The sequence below is a fragment of the Gasterosteus aculeatus genome, chromosome 1, assembly GCF_964276395.1.
Source record: "Gasterosteus aculeatus chromosome 1, fGasAcu3.hap1.1, whole genome shotgun sequence".
NCBI lineage: Eukaryota > Metazoa > Chordata > Actinopteri > Perciformes > Gasterosteidae > Gasterosteus > Gasterosteus aculeatus.
In genome coordinates this window covers 18,867,618-18,890,658 of record NC_135688.1, presented here as the reverse complement: position 1 = coordinate 18,890,658, position 23,041 = coordinate 18,867,618, and the positions used below count along the sequence as shown (strand labels likewise).

The 23,041-nt window shown below is 43.3% G+C and overlaps 2 protein-coding genes across 5 annotated transcripts in view; one reads left to right on the top strand and one right to left on the bottom strand.

Moving 5' to 3' along the window:
- LOC120833097 (leucine-rich repeat and fibronectin type III domain-containing protein 1-like protein) overlaps nt 1–23,041 on the bottom strand; it is a 278,724-nt gene that overhangs the window by 155,245 nt on the left and 100,438 nt on the right. The window lies entirely within an intron of this gene.
- Nucleotides 6,434–7,819, top strand: LOC144388913 (uncharacterized). Of its 3 annotated transcripts, XR_013453173.1 has the most exons (5): nt 6,434–6,812; nt 6,950–7,011; nt 7,116–7,193; nt 7,295–7,396; nt 7,491–7,819. XR_013453173.1 is itself a non-coding variant. In XM_078091971.1 (4 exons), the coding sequence occupies exons 1-4, from the start codon at nt 6,558–6,560 to the stop codon at nt 7,302–7,304; spliced, it is 405 nt and encodes a 134-aa protein (XP_077948097.1). In that variant the 5' UTR covers nt 6,434–6,557; the 3' UTR covers nt 7,305–7,819. The 3 variants fall into 3 exon arrangements, 1 of the variants encoding a protein (XP_077948097.1); XM_078091971.1 differs by having other exon boundaries at nt 7,295–7,819; XR_013453182.1 differs by lacking the exons at nt 6,434–6,812; nt 6,950–7,011 and having other exon boundaries at nt 7,069–7,193.

The window sequence follows — 23,041 nt, the reverse complement described above, 5'->3', positions numbered from 1 at the left end:
TTTACAACAACATAAGAAACTTCTCATTGCTCAGCAGGTGGGACAGCGGGCGGATTGAAGCACAGGTTAACAGGTTAACCCAGTGGAGTCAGCGCGCTGGTAGAAGTGTGTAGGAGGTCACATACACACACACTGAGTACAACCCACTCACATGGGAGACACAGTAATCTTACAAATATTACACTCGCTCTCCGGCCAATAAATCCTCCTCAATCCCACCTTCGCCTTTTGAAAAGACGACTTAAGTTTTGGGGCGAGTTGTGTGGAGGAGCTCGTTCTTGGCGGTCGACAGCTGGTTCACCCACCCGGTACATCTGCGCCGTGTCTCTGGCCCGATCAGGCAGACAGTGAGCCCAGCTTTCGCTTCCTGGCGATCACAAGCCTGGGCGAGATTTTCTGAAGCTGCAGACAGTTCAGTTTTTCTCATTCATGCATGTAGAGCACTTGAACTTGAACTGAATCCTGAACCTTGTACACACAGACACACACACACACACACACACACACCAGTCGATAAGCTGTGCTGCCCCCCACTCCTTTTGAAGTCTGACTGGATTCCGCTAAAGAGCTGAAAAAAAAATCCTATTATAAAAAAGGGGAGAGGGAGGAAGTAAAATGAAATCCTTCTCCTCATCCTCCTCTACATCCACAATCTACGTCCGCCTTCTGTTCCCACACGTAGGGGCTCAGTGAAGGAAAGATGCTGCTGGGTCCTGCTCATCAAGGACACTAGAGGCACTAGAGACAAGAGACCCCTCCCCACCCCCAACCTCCTCGGTGAGGTATAATCTTCACAGAGAGGTGCGCGTGTGAGCGGTGAATCAGTGACAGAAGTGACGGGGGGGTGGTCGTGAAGTACAGTGATTGACATGCAGGAGGACTCATTTAAACATAATTAATCAGAGCATCAAGCGTCTGATTCGGTGAAGGAGAAGAATTCGGCGATGACGGATAATGATCAAACTCCTCAAAGCCTTCACTGCCTCCTCTCACTTTCCATTGCTTTTATCAGAAGGAAACTGATCAAGATCTTTAAATCTCATTTCTGCTTCCTTTCACTTTGTTTTCACTTCTCATCACACAGGACGGGCCTCACTTTGCCTCATTGTCATCACTGTAAAAAGTTACTATAAATTTACGGTGGCTGGACAGTATTTCATAATAATTGTACCACATAGTTAAATGTTCACCCCTTGCCTGTAAAACTATCAAGGTCGAAATTAACACCAGATGCCATTAATTAATGATAACAGCAGACTACCCCAATTTAACAGTGTTATACAGTATTATATGTGAAGTGGTGGAAATCCGCGTCTTTATAAAAGTTCAGTATTGTAGGTTAATGTATCAGATTTCCATACATAGTGTCAACCTCGCATTCATCAAGAAAACCGTCATTTACACTCCCATGAACCTCGTTGTCTTCCATTAGGTGAAAACAGAGCCTATTGTATTATTTAACAATGTTATAGTAAGAGAGAATACCTCTAATTTTATTGCCAGCAGACTGTCTGTCTGCCGTCCGTCGGTAATGTTCCAGCTCAGGATTTATCTCTTCTGAATATGAACAAAAGCACAAACTGAAACAAGCACTTTAAAATATAATTTGCAATGTGTATCATCTGTCGTCTCTCTTCATGATCACTTGTTTGTAACCAGCAAACACTTTTACATCTATCGACTACATTTACATACATCTACATTAGCAGAACTACACCGGGATAAGAAGGGTTTCTCATTCACATGTATGTTAATATGTTGAACAGAATGCAGTTTTAACATCAGGAATTGTCTCAATTGTTATTGACAATTCCAGCTGTTATGAAAGCATACAGTTTTCCTAGGAACTGTCAGCAAAATCACAGTTTGGGATGAGAAACAGATCTAACAGCTGCAGAATCGTCATGAACTGTACACAAACTGAAAGTGTTTTTTACACCAAAGCGCTTTTCAGCAGAAGAAAACCCTGTTTGAAGAAGAGTAACTGTAACCCCGACCCGACAGATAACAGATTCCCGCCTTTGGTAATGTCTGTATTTGCTGATAGCACTCCAAATAGCATATGGTCTGTTGTTGCTGTGAGTATGTTCTCCTGCAATTTGATGTGTTTTCATATTACACGTCTTACAGAAATAATTAAAATATCTTGAGCTTGAGCTAACCACAGACCTTTATTCAACATCAACCGTAGACCCATTTAAAAACAACTCAACTGTTAGATGAGGGAACATTTGCAAAATGCAAAAATATTATCTCATTTTCAGGTATTAGGAATCGTTCCTGAAGTTTCCAGATGTGCACCCCTGACCCCAAAACCGACCTCGTGAAAATGTTATGTTGTACTTTGTGGAAGGTTACCAGATAGTGACTGTGGTCAATGGGTCAGTTTCTAAGCCAGTAACTCACTCAGCGTGTTAGTAAGTCGGTCAATTAAAAAGTAATTCCAGGCAGTCAATCATTCAGTCAGTCTATTACCCAATTATATAGTCAATTGAAGAGTCAGTTGATCAACATCTAATTTTGTCAGTGAATTATAGACATTTTATCATTGAGAATCCCAAAGTCATGAGGACATTTTCAGTAATCACTGTCACAAACACAAAGTTATTATTACAAGCAATAATTCTCTCAGGCATCAGCCCTCTTCAGAGAGACAAACACACCCTTATCCTAATGACTGACCTGGAGTGGACCCGACATTCTCTCTGTTCTGCGTTAATCAGATGGAGATTGCAGAGGAGGTTGACACACACACACACACGCACACACGCGCACACACACACACACACACACACACACACACACACACACACACACACACACACACACACACACACACACACCCACACCAAAAGGTACAAGAAAAGAGAGAGAGAGAGAGAGGTTTCTGTTGGGTCTGTCTGTCTTTTGAGTTTTTTCCCCTCCCCCTCCTGATTGTCAGCTGGTCTAGTTGAGATCTTCAAACAATTCCTGCCACCTGCTGCTGATCTTCTTGATTCTTTCCTCTACTCGCCTCCAGTATTTAAGCCCGGTCTGATCTTCCAGTACGTCAGTTACTCTTGAGGTAATGTGCTTCCCGGCTGCTGTTCTTTCGATTAGTATTTCGTTGCTTAACTATTGGTACTGCTGTCCAGGAATTAACTTAATTTAACTGTGTCCTGCTCCTCCGCCTTGACCAGCTCTTCTCCCTGCCTCGCCAGTTCCCGTCTGGAGCTCCAGCATCCAGCCTCCCCAGTATCAACCTGTGTGTTAAAATAAACTTACTGAAGTTCAGTCTGCCTAGTGGATCCAGTTCTTTGAAAAAAACAGTTTAAGGTTTAAAGAATCCTTTATTCCACTTTTACAATGAAACCAGAACACACTCTAAAACATAAAAAAAACAATAAACATACTAGTCCAACAAGCAAAAACAAAAGAGAGTAAACCGTCACAAACATCTGCATTCAAAGGTTCATCACCAGCTTTGCACCAACACCTACTGAGCATAAAATGCTCCAAGTAGTTCATCTGTCCCTGAAAGTCTTTACGTCTTCCACAGTCTGATAATAGGCATGCTCCACCTTGATTTGGGCTTTCAGGAGGCCCTTCAGGACCTTCACCAGGTCCTCACTACCAGCACCCCTCGCCCTGTTCTTCCGTGTCAGCCAGATGGCTAATATGGCAGAACCAGACAAAGTTCACCATTGTGTGGGAAGCTTTTTCATTTTTACAATATTTTGGAACGAAAATAAATAAGGCAAAAGAAAAACCCTCTCCAAGGCACTGAAACCATCCCTTCAAAAGTTCAAAGAGAACTGAGAGCCGGGAACACTGAACAAACAAGTGTTCCAGGGTCTCAGTCTGATGGCAAAATTCACACTCCTCCCCGATGTGCCCGGTATCGGTTTGTGGCTATAGCACCGTGCACAATCCTCCACTGGAGGTCTGCTGTCCGTTTCTCAATGGGCGGTTTATACAAGCACCTCCAGCTGCCCTTCGGGGAAGAGCCTAGGCCAAAGTACTTGGTCTACCTCGACTCCTTCAACACCTCGAGAGAGCGCAAGTTCACAACCTTCACGCACATTTCATAGATCCTGTTCCTCCCTGTCGCCTAAAAGGTGTCCAGGCGAGAGGTTGTGAATGTCAGCAGTTTACTTCCTCCTCCCTGCCAGTCCCCCACAGCTGGGGCAATGAGCAAGGTGGGGGGGCTTACTCACTCTCTTCATCCCATTGGTCAGCCAGAGCACAGTTTTCTGCGGCTGCTCTCAGGTGATGTGGCAGCGCATCGCAGACCTCCTCCACTAACTTGTTGGTCAACCTAGCAGACGTGATGTTGGCGTTCTGCCTGAATGCGACCATGGCTGTTGCTGTTGAAGCCGTCTTCACCAAGTGTCCCAATTTGGTGCAGCCTGCTTCTCTCAGTCCCGTTCGCATGCTTGCAGACTGAAGCTGTTGAAGAACAAGGGCTCCTCCAACAGTCACACGCCCAGAGTCTCATCAGCTTCGCGTGAGATGCTGAAAACGTGCCATGCCTGCAGAACGGAGAATGGCGTCAGCCCGGCCAAGTCCACTCCCTCAGACTGTTGAAGAAAAAGCTGCTTATCGTATCCCAACCGTCCGGCTCTCCTCAACAGCAGTCGAGCAGTGTCCAACCAGCTAGGGCCACAGGCATATAGCGGCTTCTGTGCAGTCCGGAGTCTGAAAGATGTGATTCTTGACTGTATATCAATGAGACCCTGTCCTCGCTCCGCCACGGGTAGGTAGAGAGCTGCTGCACAAACCCAGTGATGGCCGGACCAGAAGAAGTCCACTACAGACCTTTTTATTTCTGCTATTAGGCCTCCTGGTGGTGTTAGTGCCCCCCAGGCAGGTGAGAGAGAGAGAGAGATTTGATTTTTGAAAAACCTTAATTTTCTTATAAAAACAAACACAAACAAAAATGACTGAAGACAAAATCTCCTTTCAGCCAGTCCACACCAGAGGCCGTGGACGCACACCGAGGCCGCCCACGCCGCCAACGAACCGGTAGTTCCTCTGGTCACTGGCTCCTCACCTCTGCCGGTACTCTACTCAGTCCCCAGCAGCCCTCTCGTTGCCATTATTGATCCTCTGGACGATCTTTCGCAGCCGGAAGACCTCCTGCTGTGTGTATCAGGAACTACCTTGTTTGCTTGCACCCTCCCGAGCAGTACGACCAAATATCTCTATATCTGGAAAGTAGTCCTCCAGCTTTATCGCCTTCATGTTCTTGGTGGTCTTCAGGAAAAGTTTCACCCTTTCCACGCTGTACCAATTGGTGGCCATCCCGCCAGAGGAGACGCTGTCCGCAGAAGACTCCGCTCCTGCTGCTCCACCTCCGTCTGTCCCTCTGTTCCCTGACCCCTTCTTGGCCTGAGAGCCCCCACTGTTCTCCATCTTCCTCTTCAGGCGGGGGACTTTTAACATCTTCTCCCTCCATGTCCATGTCGCTATCTGTAGACAGTGTCCCTTTAACGTAAGTCCCCAAACCCGTTCCCGGCTCCTCTTGCCATCCCTCCACCCCCTTGACCCGCAAGCTGGACCCCGTCTGATTTCTCATTTACTCAAGTCACTCGCCTGCCCCACCTGTTGGGCCCCACTCGTCCCTTCATTCACTCCATCACTCGCCTGCCCCACCTGCTGGGCCCCACTCACCCCTTCATTCACTCCGTCACTCACCTACCCCACCTGCTGGGCCCCACTCACCCCTTCATTCACTCCGTCACTCACCTGCCCCACCTGCTGGGCCCCACTCACCCCTTCATTCACTCCGTCACTCGCCTGCCCCGCCTGCTGGGCCCCACCCGCCCCATTGTCCACTCCCTGGCTTGCCTGTCCCACCTGCTGGGCTTCACCTGTCCCTTCATTCACTCCGTCACTCGCCTGCCCCACCCGCTGGGCCCCACCCGTCTCTTCTTTAACTCTGTCAGTCCCTCTCTCCACCAGCTGGAGCCTGTATTCCCCCCTTTCACTCACCGCACTCTTCTGGACTCGACCGGTTTCACCTGGACGGGTTCCTCAAAACTGTTAGTGTTTCCACACCACTTAGCATGAACATATGCTGACCTTTATGCTCTGCATCTATCGATTGAGTAAGTTACATTCATATATGTTACTCGTTTACATGTCATGGCAAAACATTCAACCTCAGTGACACAAGGGTACATCTGATGATACATTGTCAACATTACATGTATGTCAGACTCAAGATTGTCTGGTGGAATGGAGAAAGAGGCACCACTGTACAGTTTTCTAGGGAAAGTCGTTCCGCTGACACCAAAACACTGCTTTACATAAAGCATATCAGCTGTTTCAAAGTCCCAACCATTTGTCTTCCTAAAATACTGGTCCTTCCGTATAACAATAACCTCGTATGTGATTGGAGGACCCTTAGACTCCTCGCCTATGACCTCACGTGTGAGGTCATAGTGTGAGGTCATAGGCATGACTCAGACAGCAGTACTTGCAAGACGAGCATACAAACAGACACGTGTGTGTTACTATATTCAGAAGAACTGTATCTCCAGTTCCTTTGTTTGGTTTTTGCTGCTTCGTGAATAATGGCTGGACGACGTCTCGCGTTCAACTCGCCTTCAATTCCTCTCCGCGGTCACCAACTTTCGGCCAGTCCGCAGACAGACGAGAAGAAGCTGCTGAATGCTCTCAGTGGATCGTCTCGTCAACTCCAACAACAAACCGCCGATATCAACAAGCGGCTCGCTCCACTGGAGCGTTCGGGACTCTCAGGTTTCTGTCCATGGAGGAGAGGAACCGACTCAAAGAAGAGGAGACGGGCGCACAATCCCACGATAGCGGTAAGAATACGTTCGATGACTGCAAGCTAAGCTAAAAGTAGCGTAGCCTCAAGCTAAGCTAAGAGTAGCCTAGTAGCCTTACAAGTGAGCAGAAACAGCTTTATTAAAGTGTATTTTCTTTGCCGTGTCGTTTACAGGAAGCGGTGCGCCGTCTTCACAACGCCGAGACGAACTACAGGCGCTACGAACCGGAGCAAGGGTAAGATTTAAAGAAGATGCTTTCATTCTGCGCTATAAGGGAATATATACGTATGGATACCATAGGATGGATACCGATCATAACTGTACATTTTGTTTTCACAGACTAATCTCGCCTCATAATGAGGCGGTGACCTCGTATTTCCTCCGGGAAAAGTCCAGATTTAGACGACGTCATTGTGTGTAAGTGACACTGTTTACTGTTTATCCTTCCTTGTTAAATGTTACTGTGACTTGCGTTTGATTTGTTTTATTCATACCACACTCATTTAATTGTTTTCCAGCCGCCTGTGAGACGTATTGTGAGACGGGACGCAGGAGCTTCAGGTTCAGCCGGAACACTCATTGCGAAGGATTCAGCGCGGAGTCGAGCGAGAAGAAAGAGGGTCAGAGTTTATTTGCTGACTTGTTTCAGGTGCATTGATCGATGTGTTGTGTCCGTACGCATCGCACAGTACTGATTCATTGTTGTTTTTACAGCTGCTGGAATCGAGACAAAGTGTGCTGGCTGATGACGAGGTGGAACTCTGGAACTCCGCCACCGTGGAGCTCACGTCGGACGGAGGGGACGGCGTTGTTGGCGGGGTCTCGGGGTGGATTGTACGGTCGCCCCGCACACACAAGCCGCCTGCACAACAGACCTGCCTCGGAAAACACGGCGCCAGTGACGGTCTACAACCCCGAGGAGGCAAACGGACAGTTTACTGAGCTGTAGTTTTTAAACCGCCGTTACCCAAGTGTGGGCAGATCCTCACTTTGTATGTAGTTGTTGTTTGTGTGTTGTTAATAAAGCTCTTTCTTTGCATAAACATGTGGCAAATGTTCATTTTCTCTATAAATTCATTGATGTCCTGGTTGGTATCCTGATAATATGGTAGTAGCCTACATAGGATAACCATGAAATGAATATACAGCATAATATGAATATATAAATAAAATGAGGCGGGTGACCAATAGCGACAGATCTGCCAACCAATCACGAGTGATTGAAAGTTGTGGTTTCATCCAATCATGAACAAGGAAACTCAAGGCTGGTCTGCCCAGGTGTGGTTTTGCTGCCAATTACGAGTGATTTTATTTGTTAGTAAGTTGTGGTTTCATCCAATAAGGAGTAAGGATATTCAAGCCCGCTCGGCTCGGGCACCCGCGGTTTCGCTGCATTCATATGCTAATTCGGGCCATTCGCACCTCCGCCAGCTCTCCGCATACATCATGGTTCGTTTCCGACAATTTGTGGCACAGACAAACGCGACGTGCGCGGGTTGCAAATTGTCGGAAATTGTCGGAAATTAGGGAGATTTCCGAAAATGACGAAAATCTCACTTTTCATGCAGTGTCCCTGATGAACGGGGGGGCGTTAGAGGCCGTGACTCGGGTCGCTGGAGTAGCGAGAGGCAGGAAGGGCACGAACGTCTCATTCACCACGATCCCCTTCTCCACCACCATGTTGGCTTTGTCCATGCTGTCTATGAACATCACAACCGCGTTGTTCATGCGGGCGGCGGACTTTATGCTGCCGTGACCGACCGTCTCCCCCACGGCCAGGCTGCAGTCCTCCACCGAGCAGGAGAAACCCGCGTCAGTCGGGTCAGGTCCATGGCGGCGTTTAACACGCCGACCAGCGCGAGCCGATCAGCTGCAAAACGCGCACTGCAGGAACACAAACCTCTAAAAAAGAAGTCCACACAAACTCTCTATGTTCCCCACATTAACTAGTAGAAATATCTATGCGGAAAACGGTATCGCTGTCAGCTCCACGCTCTGCACGCTCAGACACTCCGTCACTCAGAGAGAGAGAGAGAGAGAGAGAGAGAGAGAGAGAGAGAGAGAGAGAGAGAGCAAGCAATCGATGGTGTCTTTGGAGTATTGCTACCAAACTGGCTAACCGCCAGTTTGTGGTGGAAACACTTGTGGTCATAAGTGTGAAGGACTCCCATTTATAGTCAAGTGCTCTCTGTCTCTCTGGAGTGGAAGGAGTGAGAGGTGAATTGTTTGATAGTGATTTTCTGTATATTCTATCTTTATGGTATGTGTCATAGTGTGAATGGGTTAGAGTGTGTCTTGTGTCACTTTTAGTGGGTTTGTGCGTGTTTGCAGCCAATTAGCTGGACCTCACGAGGCTGACGTGGATAACGTAAAGCTCATGTATTTAACAAATTCATACTGATAGAATGCTTCTAATTGTGCTCATTATCCACCCTAGGGAGAACCACCAGTACAAAGGAACCTGTCCGTAGGAACCTCACACCCACAGCCTTTTAAATGAGCATTCTGATCAGTTCATTTAACAGGTAATTAGTTAAGAGAGCTTTTCTGTAGCTTTGCATCGTGACGTGATTCCAGTCGGTGGATACTAGTGAGTGATCTGCTTGGCTGGTGGATTCATGCTTTCCCATGTATTGTGATCCAGTACAAAGACACCAGGTGCTTTTCATTCAATGACATTGTGTTGTATTGTTGGCACTCCATATGCTCCGGTTTGATTCAGCGTAGACATGGAGGTGGGATGTTGGCAGCCCGCAGGCAGGCCTTTTCCAGCTTCTCACTGTTCAGCTCATTGTTCCAGCCACTTAATGCTGCAGCAATCCGCCAGCACGAGGACACGTCTCACAATGCTCACAGAGCCATCCAGAGACATTTGTCACAGCCGAAGCACACTTATTGTAGCAACTATCACTTGTACAAAGCACTGCATCAGTCACAAGAACACACATTACATTGCTGGTAACCTGAGTATTCCTATGTATTAATATTTAAAAAAACAAAATGGATGAAATGTAAGAAAAAGCTGAGTGGAGGCTTGAGAACATGCTGGTGGGATAGTAACTTCTGTTAATCTTTTGTGCTTCAGTATACAGAGCATCCTCTTAAAAGTCTCATAATTTCATCAGCCAACGGTTGCTCATTTTACATAATTTACATAATTGCGTTTAGAGTTCTCTCGGAGATTTGTGCATTATTGTCAAAAGGTGAATCACTCATTTTAGGAAACACAATCTTCACACTAATTTCTTTTAAGAACCTACACTATCCGTGATTGATACATTCCACTGTATTTGAGAATTGTGGGTTTGTATTCCCCTTCCAATCTTTTTAGTCTCTACGTCTAAATCTGGGTCCCTCCACACAACAACAGCCGTAACATCTTTTATCTGCATCCCCTTTTTCAATGTACAAACAGTATACACTGTGAATGTGTTGACCGTAGCTTTCTGTTCGAGGACTGCAACAAAGTTGCCTCAAATATTCAATAATGGCTTGAGTAGACTTACTAGTTATCACATAGAAAACATTTTAAATGATATACAATGTTGCTTGTGAACTCGCCTGAATAGACAATAAAAAATGAGAACACAAGACCAAATGGCATCTGATTGTTCTGCCACTCAAGTTTCCAGAGTCACCAATGAGATGTTGAGCTCAACACAATGTTGGCAATTTCTCACTCTCACACTCTGGGCCTCATGTAATAACGCTTCTGCGCCCATTTCAGGCGTATTTGTTTCGCAACGTGCGTGTAAAAGCATGGCGAGATGTGTACAAATAATCCTTTCAGACGAGCTGAAAGGATTATTGCCACTAGGATCAGACTTTTTCAGTTAGTGAACACAAAATCATTACACGTTACAGATTAAGCAGCCTTTCCCTGTCTTTCATTGATTTGTACATATTCATCCGCATTTGCTGTTTTCAATGTTCTTTTTGGTTCACTGCACATCACACGAGAGAGCAAGCATGCACACTCTAAAAAATTTCGCCGTAAATTAACGGTAACTTATTGGCAGCAAGGACGCCAGGAATTTTATTTACTATTTACTTATTTATTTACTATTTTTTATTATTTTATTTTACTGTATAATACTGTAAATGGTTTTTACATTATGTTACCGTAAACTTGAACTCATTTTACTGTGAATTAACTGCAATTTACTGGCAGTCGACGCTAGTAACTTACTGTTTTATTTACAGTGCCCTTCCATAATATACCGTATGTTGCCGTATATTGGATTACAGTTTGTTACCATGGGATTTTAACAAACTTTTGCATTACAAATTAAAGAAAGACAACCAAACACATTTCAGTCATAGTGGTTGGAGTTTATTAGATGCCTTTAAGCCAAAAATGTTTGTAACCAAGAACAAAACATGAAATATGCCGCATAAAATTATTAGGAACAAGGTAAACTAACTGCAACAATAGGCTATGGAACACTTTCAATTTACAGCAGCAAACAGCTGGCGTTTCTAATCCAGTGGCTACTGTTAAACAAACCAAAATAAAATATTTAGAAACACTGTCATTGGTAAAATATTAAAAAAGGAAGACAACAAGATGTAAGGAAAGAGAATGCTAATCATGCTAGGCAAATAACACTTACCAACGTTACTTGGAGAGACGAGGCAATGAGAAACTCCCCCGATGTAGAACTGCACAGGTGTTCTGGATGAACTGAGATTACGCGTCTGACGTCACGTTCAGGAGCAGTCGGTCACGATTAACACTCAAATTACTTTTAGGCAATGAACACTTTAAATAATACAAATATTTATAATCTTTACATTCCAACCACTGAAACGACAGCGAAGGTGGCGCATGGGATAGGGAGGGTTTGCTGTGCAGCGCAAGGTTTGGCGGTTTGAATCCTGGCTGCTCGCTGTGTCAAGTCGAATTGTCCCTGAGCAAGACACCTAACTCCCAATTACTCCACATAAAATTATGTCAAACCATGGCTGTTTTGGATAAAAGTGACAGCTGCATGTATAGTAATGTCCTGTAAGTCAAAGTCATCATCGTATCTCGTGAGATACTATCTCATTATGGTGACTTAAAGGGACCTGTCATTCAGTGGCTGACATGGGCTTCCATACATTAACCTACAACAGATGTAGATGGATTGTGATTCACTGCACTTGTATGTGTAGTTCCACCACTTTATAAAATATATGTAACATGCAGTTGAATTACGGTAGTCTGCTATTATTGTAAATTGACAGCTTTAACTGTTTATTCATGACATTGGCCGTTTATTCACAAGCAAGGGATGGAAATTTAACTGTATGTTACAGTTATTATGACATACTGTAAGATACCGTTAGAAATGCACCGTAAATTTACTGCAATTTGTTACAGTGCAATGTTACACACTCATGGTTTGAATTCACAATCCCCTCTTTTTGCTCACCCAAAAGGTGGTGACACACACATAAACGTGAACACACACGCAGAGCAGACGGTTACTCGCTGAATGCTTTATATGATGTCGCTGCTTTAGTATCAAAACACAGAAACTCAACATGTTGAAATGTAATAACACAGCAACTGATAACAAGTGAGATCAAATTACACACACACACACACACACACACACACACACACACACACACACACCGACATCAATGCGTGTGTGTTGACATTGACAAAGTACATAGTCAAAGTGCAAACACACACACAAATTGACAGAAATACCCAGTTGTCTTGTTTCTCGCTAATTACGAGCACTTGTTGAGCATCATGAGCGCCAGGCACAGCTGCTGGATTAAACTCTTCCACCAGGTGTGTGTTTTAAATTAACGTGTCGACATGCCAGCCACATGAACAAAAGAAACAACCTGCCGTTCCACTCCGAGCCAGAGCAGCAGAAAGAAATGCAGCAATTTTAAATTGCATGGATATGTCGTAAATGAGATGGTGAGCAGCGGCCATGTTGGATTACGACAACTGGACAAGAATGAGAAGAGAACGAGATCAGTCAACACCGGTGGCCGAGATGAGCTGCTGCAGTCGGATTTATCAAGAGAGCGTGAGATAAGAAGTAAGGTAAGCAAAGCAGGTCTTTTCATACGAAAGAGGATGCACACCAGCCTGTATTTACAATTTTCTTGCACAAAGACCGTTTAATAGAATAATGATCATAGGTATGACCTAATCCTGACTACACTGCAAAAAAATATATATTTGTATGACCTTAGGCATTCAGTGTTCCAGAGAATCTGAAAGCACTTTCTTTCAAATCCCCAGTTCTATAATTCCCAATTTTTTTGTAAAGGTGAGAGTTGTTTTTTTGTTCCCCTCCTTCGATCAGCTTAAATGGCCCAAATTCACTTTCAAAGCATTCCCTCATCCAGTTGTAGTAACAGTTTAGCGTGTGGCACCAGAAAAAAAGAGGCTTGTGGAAATCAAGTGGAGTTGGTTATGTTGAAGAAGAACTAGTATCAATTAGAGCTGCAACGATTAGTCAACGTAATCGACGACACTGATAATTATATATATATATATATATATATATATATATTTTAATATATAAAAATTCAGAGCTACCGGCCTATTTCATTCGGCATTGCAATGCACTACAGCAAGTGGTGGGGGCAGTATCGCTACTATGACTACATGCACCAAGGCAAAGAAGTTTATCAAGGTGAACTTTCAAAAGTCTGAGAGTATTTCATCAGCAAACCAAACAGTACAAAGCAGCAGCCGCAAAACAGACTTGTCAGTCCACAGCAGCGCTACGGCAACGCACAAGGATTTAAACGCGAGCATGCTGAAGCCTCCACATCTAGCTTTGTTAACTTAGCGTAAGGTTTATACTCACATGTTGGAGGATGCTTGCTAACGCAAGATAGTGGAAAAAAATACGCACACACAATTACGAGAGATCTACTCTAGCATAATAAACTGTGATACTATAGCCTACAATGTGATAATCAAGGCTCTATGTTTTTCTCTTTCTCTTTTAGTGCTAAGCAAAGACTCGTGCACAAGTCCATCCTTCAGAGGCTCATGCAGCCCTCAGGTGTAGGAGAGCATCTTCGACATGCTCGTCACTTGCATGGACTTGCTAATTTGAATTCCTTTTTAAAACTTTTTGCACTTTCTCTTCCCTTTAAACGCATATCTGCACTTACATTTTGTATTACTATTTGTATTTGTATGTAAAGGGAGCAGGATGTGAATATGTGAGAGACTTGCCTCATTGTGTCCACGCTCCTACACTATGATAAATAATTGTTATATTAGTCGAATAATCGAACAGTAATATACAATAGTCGATAGATTAATCAATTACGAAAATAAGTTAGTTGCAGCCCTAGTCCCAATACAGTGACATAACATGGAAAGTGTGATTGAATATGATGCCTAATGTCTGTCACACCCCACTGATTGTGGACAATGAATGTGTCCTGGCATGAGTTATTCATTCTGTGAACCACAAAACCAGATTACATAACACAGAGAGCTCAGAATCTATTTTGCATATTATTCCAAAATTAGTTTTGTTTGCCTACCAACGTGCTTACACAAGATTATTGACTTCCACTCAACGAAACTTGTACAACTTGACTATTCCGATCTAATTGGCAAAAATAAGATGCAGATGTGAAGCTGAACATCTGTTATTTGGAGGATGGAATGCAGAATTTTCCCACTTAGTTTGGTAAAACATTCCCCTGTGACAGTCTGTAGAAGTAACGTAGTTTTAGTTCTCCCCCAGTTAATGATTATTTTTTCTGTAAATGACATTTCTTTTTACCCACAAAAGCTGATAAACATTACAGCACTTAGGAAATAAGCTTCTCTAATGTTCATTATAATTCACTGCCGTTGTTTTTGCGGTCTTCATTTCAAGGGCTATTTAGGAGCGCCACTTTTAATTGATATATATAGCCAATTTGGGGCCGCTGACTTTGGTAGTTCATTTTAAAAGTAATTTCAACGTGTTGCTTTTAGTTGTTCATTTTAGAAGCAATTCAGGGCCACTGATGGTGGAGAGTTTTTGTAACAGTGCTTATTAATTGAGTGGAACGGAGGAAGCAGGAGGCTGTAACTGGGTTCCTGCTTTCATACTTTTAGTACACACTGCAGCTTGCAAAGTAAAAACTGTTGCGTACAGAATACATTTCATTTAGACATACTACTTCCTCATGACATGGAACCTTGCACTCTTACCCTTTTTGCTCAAATTTATGGTCTGCTTGTGGGTCAGAATAGCTTGCTGGCTTTCAAAATGTAAAATACATAGAATAAATTAGAGCTGTATGGCCGAAAATCCATATCCCGGTATTTAGATTCTGACAGTACCCTGGTATGTGACGGTATTGCTTTTTCAGGTAAAGATTATTATTATTATATTATTATTTCTTTGACCCCGTAAAGGACCGGCGGCTACCCGAACAGCTGTTCGCTGGCCAACTTGCTGGCCGGCGAGTTAGCATGTTAGCGTGTTAGCTAGTTAGCTTGTTATGGCTGCTAGTGTTGCCACCAGAGGCTCGACAGCCTTTGCTATAAATCGTTTTCTGATCTGACAACAGATTTTCCCCCCAAAAAACCCTCCAAACACACAGCTTCTCTCTCGTGTAGTCGTGTGCATCTCTGGTCCCTCGTTGCGCTCTTTTCTGTGTTTTCATGTAGCAACAGAGTTACTTCTTGTGAGCTGTACCCAGCATGCAATTCGTCAGGGTAATTTTTATAAATGTACAATTATTAGTGTTACAAATTGTTTATGTGTCACAAGCTGTGCTGTGGTGTTTTACCCTGTTAAAGAGTGTTTGATGTGGGTTATTCAGTGTTGATATAAAGTTATAACCATGACTCAATCTCAACACACGTAAGACAGATAACCTCCGATTGCTGGGAGCTCCTCAATGATGTGTTAAAATAAATTCTACCACCTACCGCAGATCAACGTCAGTTGTTATGGTTTAACACCGGTATGAGCGGTACGTGAGAAATTCATACCGTATAGAAATCTTATACTGGTACACCGCCCAGCCCCAGAATGTATCCAGGTATTTCTTGGCATATTGACCTTTACATCTGTGTCCAAAGGAATCAATAGCTGTAAATGGACACCCCCTTATATACCGAGTATTCCCATTCATCTATTATTGGATGTGCTTATTGGTCGTCATTCACCTGGCATTGACATTGTTCTTCTGCTAAGATTGTAATATGCACATATTTGGTAAGAAAGAAGGAGTTAAGCTCACACAGGCACTGGGGTCAGCTAAGGGGTACGCACGCTTTGAGGTAAGAGACCGGACAGAGTTGAATGTACCTGTAGCTTTGCGCTGATGCACATATCTTACCCTGTTTAAGGACAAATAAACAATTCTTTTAAAAATACACGCCTGGATGTCCAAGTGTGCTACAACATACCAACAAGTATTTTCAGTCTGGTAGCATGGGTATTGGAACACATAAATTAATACATTCTGCAGCTACTAAAAAAAACAAAGCAGTACTAAAATAAATACAGATCCAACCATCAAATATAGCTGCTCCATCATGCCATGCGGATGATAACATTATGTGTGTCTGCATGTATTGCATCATTGTACTCTACATCAGGGGTATTCAATTCAAATTCCCAAAAGTCCAGATTGAGAGAATTTCCTGGTGCAAAGGTCTGGAACAGGGGGGAAATTATCCCCCTAAGATTTACAGAGCTTCTTTCCTCAGACCTCGACAAGCTGTGAGTTTACAGGTAACAGTTCAGTTAACATCTTCTTTAAGGCCAGAGAAATGTCTTCTCCTTTTGTACTGGTCTTAAGACCAACACCCAACAGGTCTTCACAGAACGCTTTGTTCTCCTTGTTGAAGAACCTCACATGAACTAACAGCTGAGCAATGTCCGACAGATCAGAGGACTCATCTACAGCTTCACACAGCCTGCTTTATGAATACTGTACCCAGATGTGCGAGTAGATGCGAGTAGATCCTGGGCTAATATGTCAGTTCTCTTTAAAATTTTAGATTGATTTTTTTTTTTTTTTTTTTACAAAATTCTTCTTTTAGTTTGCCCTCAAGTAAAGTTTCAGCTACCGCACTCATGCTCTTCGTGACAACATCTCCGTCACTGAATGGCTTCTTATGTGGACCCAAAATCCAAGCAACTTTCATTCAACAATCAGATTGATTGTGTTTTTCGATCTTTGTGCCAGCGGGCTCATTCAGCTGTGGTTGTGTGTACAGGACATTGTGCTCTAATCGCACGCCATCCAAGAAAGGAAACACATTTTGTTTTCCCTCCCACCAAACATTTTACCTGCCAAAAGCGAAGGTTTCAAAATAGCACATAAATCATCTGGCACATCGATGCCGTTACATCCTGTGTGTGGAATATTCTCTGAGTCTTCATGTACCTGTTTTAGTAGAGAATGTGTCATCCTTTCTTCACACGTTCTAGCATACAACTGTGAAAAATATATAAAAAAGGAGTGTTGCTGTCACACGTTTGCTTTTAGACGGCTGACAATGAGTCAAATCGGATACTTTCTTCATGGATTTGGAGGTGGCATATCCAAATAAAGACACTACGGGGTTAGATATGAATACACGTAACAGATATATATGAATATACAGTAAATCAGTGCTGGGCCACAACTACAATTCTTAATCGTGATCAATCACATGATTTCTTTATGATTAATTGCGGTAACTTGCTAAATTAAATAATTCATTCAAAAGTACGGTTGGGTACCAAGAACCATATTGGTACCGACTTGTATTTTTTTTAAAAATATGATTTTGACCTGACTGGTGTGTGTGTGTGTGTGTGTGTGTGTGTGTGTGTGTGTGTGTGTGTGTGTGTGTGTGTTTGCGAGTCCTTTCAATTTCAGATGTTACATTTTCATATATTAGCGTACCTCTAGGGAAAGGCAAAGCAATTTTATTTGTATAGCACATTTCAACAACAAGGCAATTCAAAGTGCTCCACATAAAACCATTAAAAACACCGAAAGGACGAGGAGGAGATTTACAAATAGTTAAGAGCATTGATACATTGAAACATAAAAGAAAAACAGTCATTGAAAGGATAAAAAAGACGTAAAAATATTTAAAATAGAATAAAATTTGCAATGTAGTTTAAGAGTTTCTTTAAGAACTCCGAAATGCAGAAATGGTCAATTAAAGGCAGCAGCAAGTCTTTAATCTGGATTTAAAGGAGCTGAGGGACTCAGCAGACCTGCAGCTTTCTGGGACTTTGTTCCAGATATGTGGAGCAGAAAAACTGAACGCTGCTTCTCCATGTTTAGTTTTTACACAGGGAACAGGAAGTAGACCCTTCCCAGACGACCTAAGGGTTCGTGGCGGTTCATAAGGTATCAGCAGATCAGAAATGTGCTGGAGCGATGTGATCCACTTTCCTGGTCCAAGTGAGAACTCGAGCTGCAGCGTTCTGGATCAGATGTAGCTTTCTGATTGACTTTTTACAAAGACATCTAAACACACCGTAACAGTAGTCGAGTCTACTGAAGACAAATGCATGGACAAGCTTTTCCAAATCTGGTTGAGACATCTAATCCTTGATACTGATTTTGTAACTGTAACTGTAATTACACCTCGATTTCTAGCTTGGTTTTCAGTGGTTGCAGTGATTGAAGCTCAGCGCTGACTTTCAATCTGCTCTAGATGCTCTAGTTTGAAAAACGTTATTCACACTAATAGCCTAACGCTTGTGTAGCTACAGCAGCTAGCTAGCTTTTACCTTTTATTTCAATTTATTTAAGTCAGTGTTGCTCCTCCTCGTTATAAAAGTCTGCAAGTTTTTAGCTGCGCACGGCACAAGCGCCCCCCTCCCCCTCCTCACCCCTATAAGCTATAGACCGGGCGTGTAGCGGCGTTCCTTTGGTGAAGTTATTAAGCAAACACTTTTTATGGCAAACTGCAAGCTGGTAAGGGACAGTTCACAACTATCTATTGAAATTACCTCTGAATATATCTAGTTTGCCCATCAACTACCCCCCCCCCCCCCCCTCCCCTTGAAGTTGTAAAAGGGAAACACTGTTACCTACACTGTGTTATTTGTCTTGTTGTCCATTGTCTCATTGTCTTATTGTCCACCATGTCAAATTCCTTGTATGCCCAACGTATTTTGGCAATAAATATTCCTGATTATCGTCACTGGGTTGCCGCCACCTAACGGAGCGCGACCACAGAAGAGCGGTCTCCTGCCGCGAGGTGTTAATTTCATCAGCCTGAGGAGCCACGTGGGAGTTTGGTGAAACATCACAGCTAGGAGGTGATAATTCCCTCTTAAAAATAATATCATTTCGTAATCACAACTGTCACATGCGATTGTGAAGTAGATGCTGTTCACTTGGATGAATAAACAAGATGATTCAGAGAAGTGCTGCACGCAGTCATTAATCAGATTCAACTATTGTGTAATGTGTTTCATCCTGATTTAAGTGAATTTGCCTCCATGTTTGCCCTGATGGAGGTTTAATTCATCGACTCTGTGGTCAGTTTGACTTTGACCTCTTTATAATATTGTCTGTTTGAAATCAAATTACATAATCATGTGTTGAAGATACCTCTTCCCTCCAGGTGTGGAGAAACCAATGATATGTGAACAAAACAGACTCACAGCCAACAGGCTAAACAAATTGTATTAAAAGGACCACAGACGGAGCGGTAACGAAGGGTTGGAGGCCAAGGCTCTGTGCAGCAGAGGAGCTCTGCCCTTTCACATTTTCCTCCAGTGAGGAGAAGCACTCTGGCCTTGGCTTTCCATGTGTTTACCATGCAGTGTTCTCCCACACTGCATTGAACTCATCTAAACAGATTCTTGTCTCCAAGTAAGCCCCAAGCCGCTCAGCAGAGAGGCTGATCTCATTGCCTTGATTATCAAAAATTGTTGTCTTTTGCCATGGAATAATCAACCGACATACGTACATGGACCAAAAGATATGCAGGGGGAAAAATAGAGCTGATCCGTGTCTTATCTGGGGCTTCTGTTCAGAGACAGTGAAATCAGGGCTGAATTGGTGTACTCATTTGACTCATTTGTCATCTTGTTTTCTATTTAAAAAGAAAAGATTAGATGAAAGGGAAGAAGGGAGGGATGATGAGATCAGGAGATTAATGGATAGAAGAATGCAGGAACAAAGGGATGGTGGGAGGGATGGAAGGATGGAAGAACAGAGGGATGCAGGGACGGACCATCTCTCCTTCAGATGGAGACATGCAGATTGGTCTTGAGAGCTTCTATCAATTGCCCTTCCTGGTAAATATACATCCATATCAGCTGAGGGAACCATGCACAGCTTGACCTGTTCAATGCAGCTACAAATGTATGCACACACACACACACACACACACACACACAAAGACTACACAGACGCAAACACACAGCAGGAGAGGGAATCACCCGCTCTCAGGGTCGGCATGTAATCAGACGGACGCTCAGAGAGAGGAATACCCCTCGGTGAACCCCACACACAAAGTACACAGCCTTATACCACACACACACACTCATTACAATACCCCACACTACAGCGATGAGTACTTCACACAGAGCTCTTAGTGACACGTCCACAGGGTTTCTGCGAGTTTCAGCGTCTTCCAGCACAGTGATTTGCTTTTGAACTTTTGTTTTGTACACCTAACAACTTGCACGACCCCGGTCTCTGGTATCTGAGCACAAATAAAGGCCTTATCAGGCTATTTTTGTTTTTAAGACAATGACGCTGTTTCAAATACACATAGAGAAGCAGCTTTCCCCTCATTTTCCCTAATTACAGAAGCTGGTTTTCTTGAATCAATCTGATGAATCGAAACAAAGCAAAAATGAATGAACGTTGGATACGCAGCATTTTACTCCAATGCTGAGTGTACTCTGTATCTTTTATAAGCTTCCTTGATTAACTTTTAGTGACAGAATGACTGTGAGGGGCTTTTTAACAGGTTATGAAACTGTGTCAATGTATCACTGATGCCTCTGAAATGAATGGGAGCATCAGTGGGAAGAGGAACTATCTGCAGTTTATCTTAATGCTTTTCATTGGTGCTGCCAGGTCGGATTGGTCTCAAAAATCAAACAAAATCATATATTGTGCCTCATGGCTCAGCTGCCCCTGTGGACGGACCAAGATCCAGCTCTGCTGCCCCCCTTCTCTAAAGGGGTTCTGGTCTGGTTCTCTAAAACCGCCCAACCCGCACCGAATGTGTATGTGTGTGTGTGTGTGTGTGTGTGTGTGTGTGAGGGTTGAGTGTGTAAAGGCAGCCGCTATGATGATTCTAACACTAGCTTCTATAATGGTAAGAGGACCAAAAAGATAAAATACATTTTATAACCTGCATCAGACAGATCAACAATTGGAGTCTTTTATTTTCTTTGGGGCAACAGAACTACAAAAGCAACGATGATTGCATCTGACCTTTGGTGGTTTAAATAGTGAGTCATTTGCTTAGCAGAACGAGAGAGATGAATCACGACTGTGACCTCTGCACTTTACACCGTTGACTCACTGATACGGTACGACTGGCTTATCTTATCACATCTCAGAGGAGGGATCAGAAGATACACAACCCGCTTTTTCATAACCACCCGCGAGAGCTGCCTGCACAATGGGATAAGCTTATCTTCTCAGACAGCTGAGACCCCTTTTTTTCTCCAGGTATTCATAAGTAACAAACGGTGTACACTGTATCACATCCGGTAGCCCACATGCATCACTTAACAAGAGACGGAAACGACAGGGAGGGGGGGGGGGGGGGAGCCAGCTGGTGTTTTTCTGCTAGTGTCCCTCCTGGATACATTTTCCCTGACTCGAGTAAGGGAACCAACCAGGATAAGAAATGTGTGTATTAATTACAGGGTATGATTCAACAGCCTAATTATGATGTCATTGTTGAGACGCAGATCGCGCTCATAGAGGTGGAAATGGGACCTTATGTTCGGGTCAAACAGTGTGTTGAAAAAGATGAATGCGCAGTGTTTAACTTGCAAAAGCCCATTAATGCACACCAACCGTCTATGCATAAAAATGTGTAACATGTATTACAAGCTTTGTGCAGATTACATCCAACACTGAAGCGCACAGGAGGCTGGCTATGTGTGCGGTGTAAAGCTCTCCTATCTCTCCAAGCAGTACATGTCTCATTATTAGTATTCATCGGCGTCTTTGACCGTAGCACTCTCTACTGATATTAATATTATTATCATCTGCCAGGGGCAAGCAGAAAGAAAGAGAGAGAGAGAGAGCAATTGGAAGTGCAATTGGAAGGCACTGGAAGTGAGAAGCTCACAGAAAGTTAACAGAAGCTTGAGGAAGAAGATCAAAGAAAGATGATCAAATCACAAATCAAACCCCCCCCTTTTCAGAACTGCGTTTTGTTTTTAGTGGATAGCTTTCTTTTGTATATTTGATGATTTTAATGTGAAGTGTCTCTAGGTACTTTGAAAAGCACCATACAATCAGAATGTATTATTATGGTGGAGGGATGGGAAGAAGAAAGGAAAGAAACAAGGAGCCCTTTTGAAAATAATCCAGCAATTATACGATACTGAAAGGTGGCCCGGATAAGAAAAGGTCTCTATAACCCTTTTTTAGAGTCCATGCTTTGTTTGAATGCACTGTAATCAGGATACTTTGCAGAGAACGTAAATCTACATTAATTTTCAACCCAGAATTTATGTACAAATTCCCACATATTCCTCAATATGTGATGTATTGCACCTGTCAATGTTAAAAGTGGAAATTGTTGGTTCTTATTCTTTGGGAGGTTCTCTCAAGATGGGAAATTGGTCACTTGTCAAAGGAAAGTGACTAAATGGGAAGACACATGTCATGTGAGCCACATGTTACCTTAGCAGCAAACAAAAATAAAGAAAAATATTCACGGGCTGTCAAGATAATGGTATATTTCTCTTTTGCATTAGAAAAAATGTTGCACAAAAGTCTCCCTTTGCCTGCTTTTTAGGTTATACAAAAAGAAGGCAGGTAACAGGAATCAAGCGGTTATTACAAATGAGAGACGAGACGTTATTTTTTACCTACTACGGTTTTCCTCTGCCATCCAAAGAACTTCAGAAACTTTTTATTGATTTTTTTGAAAAATTGGCAAATTCTTTTGGAGAACATTTGGAGTTGATTTTGGACCGTGTGCATACGTTCAATCAAACGCAATAAAATCTACCAGCGAGCAGCAAAAGGCAGGCGAACTGGAAGTGATTGTGGCGCATGGAGTAGAGAGGGTGGCCGGGAGCTGCAGGGTTGGCGGTTTGAACCCCGGCTGCTCCATG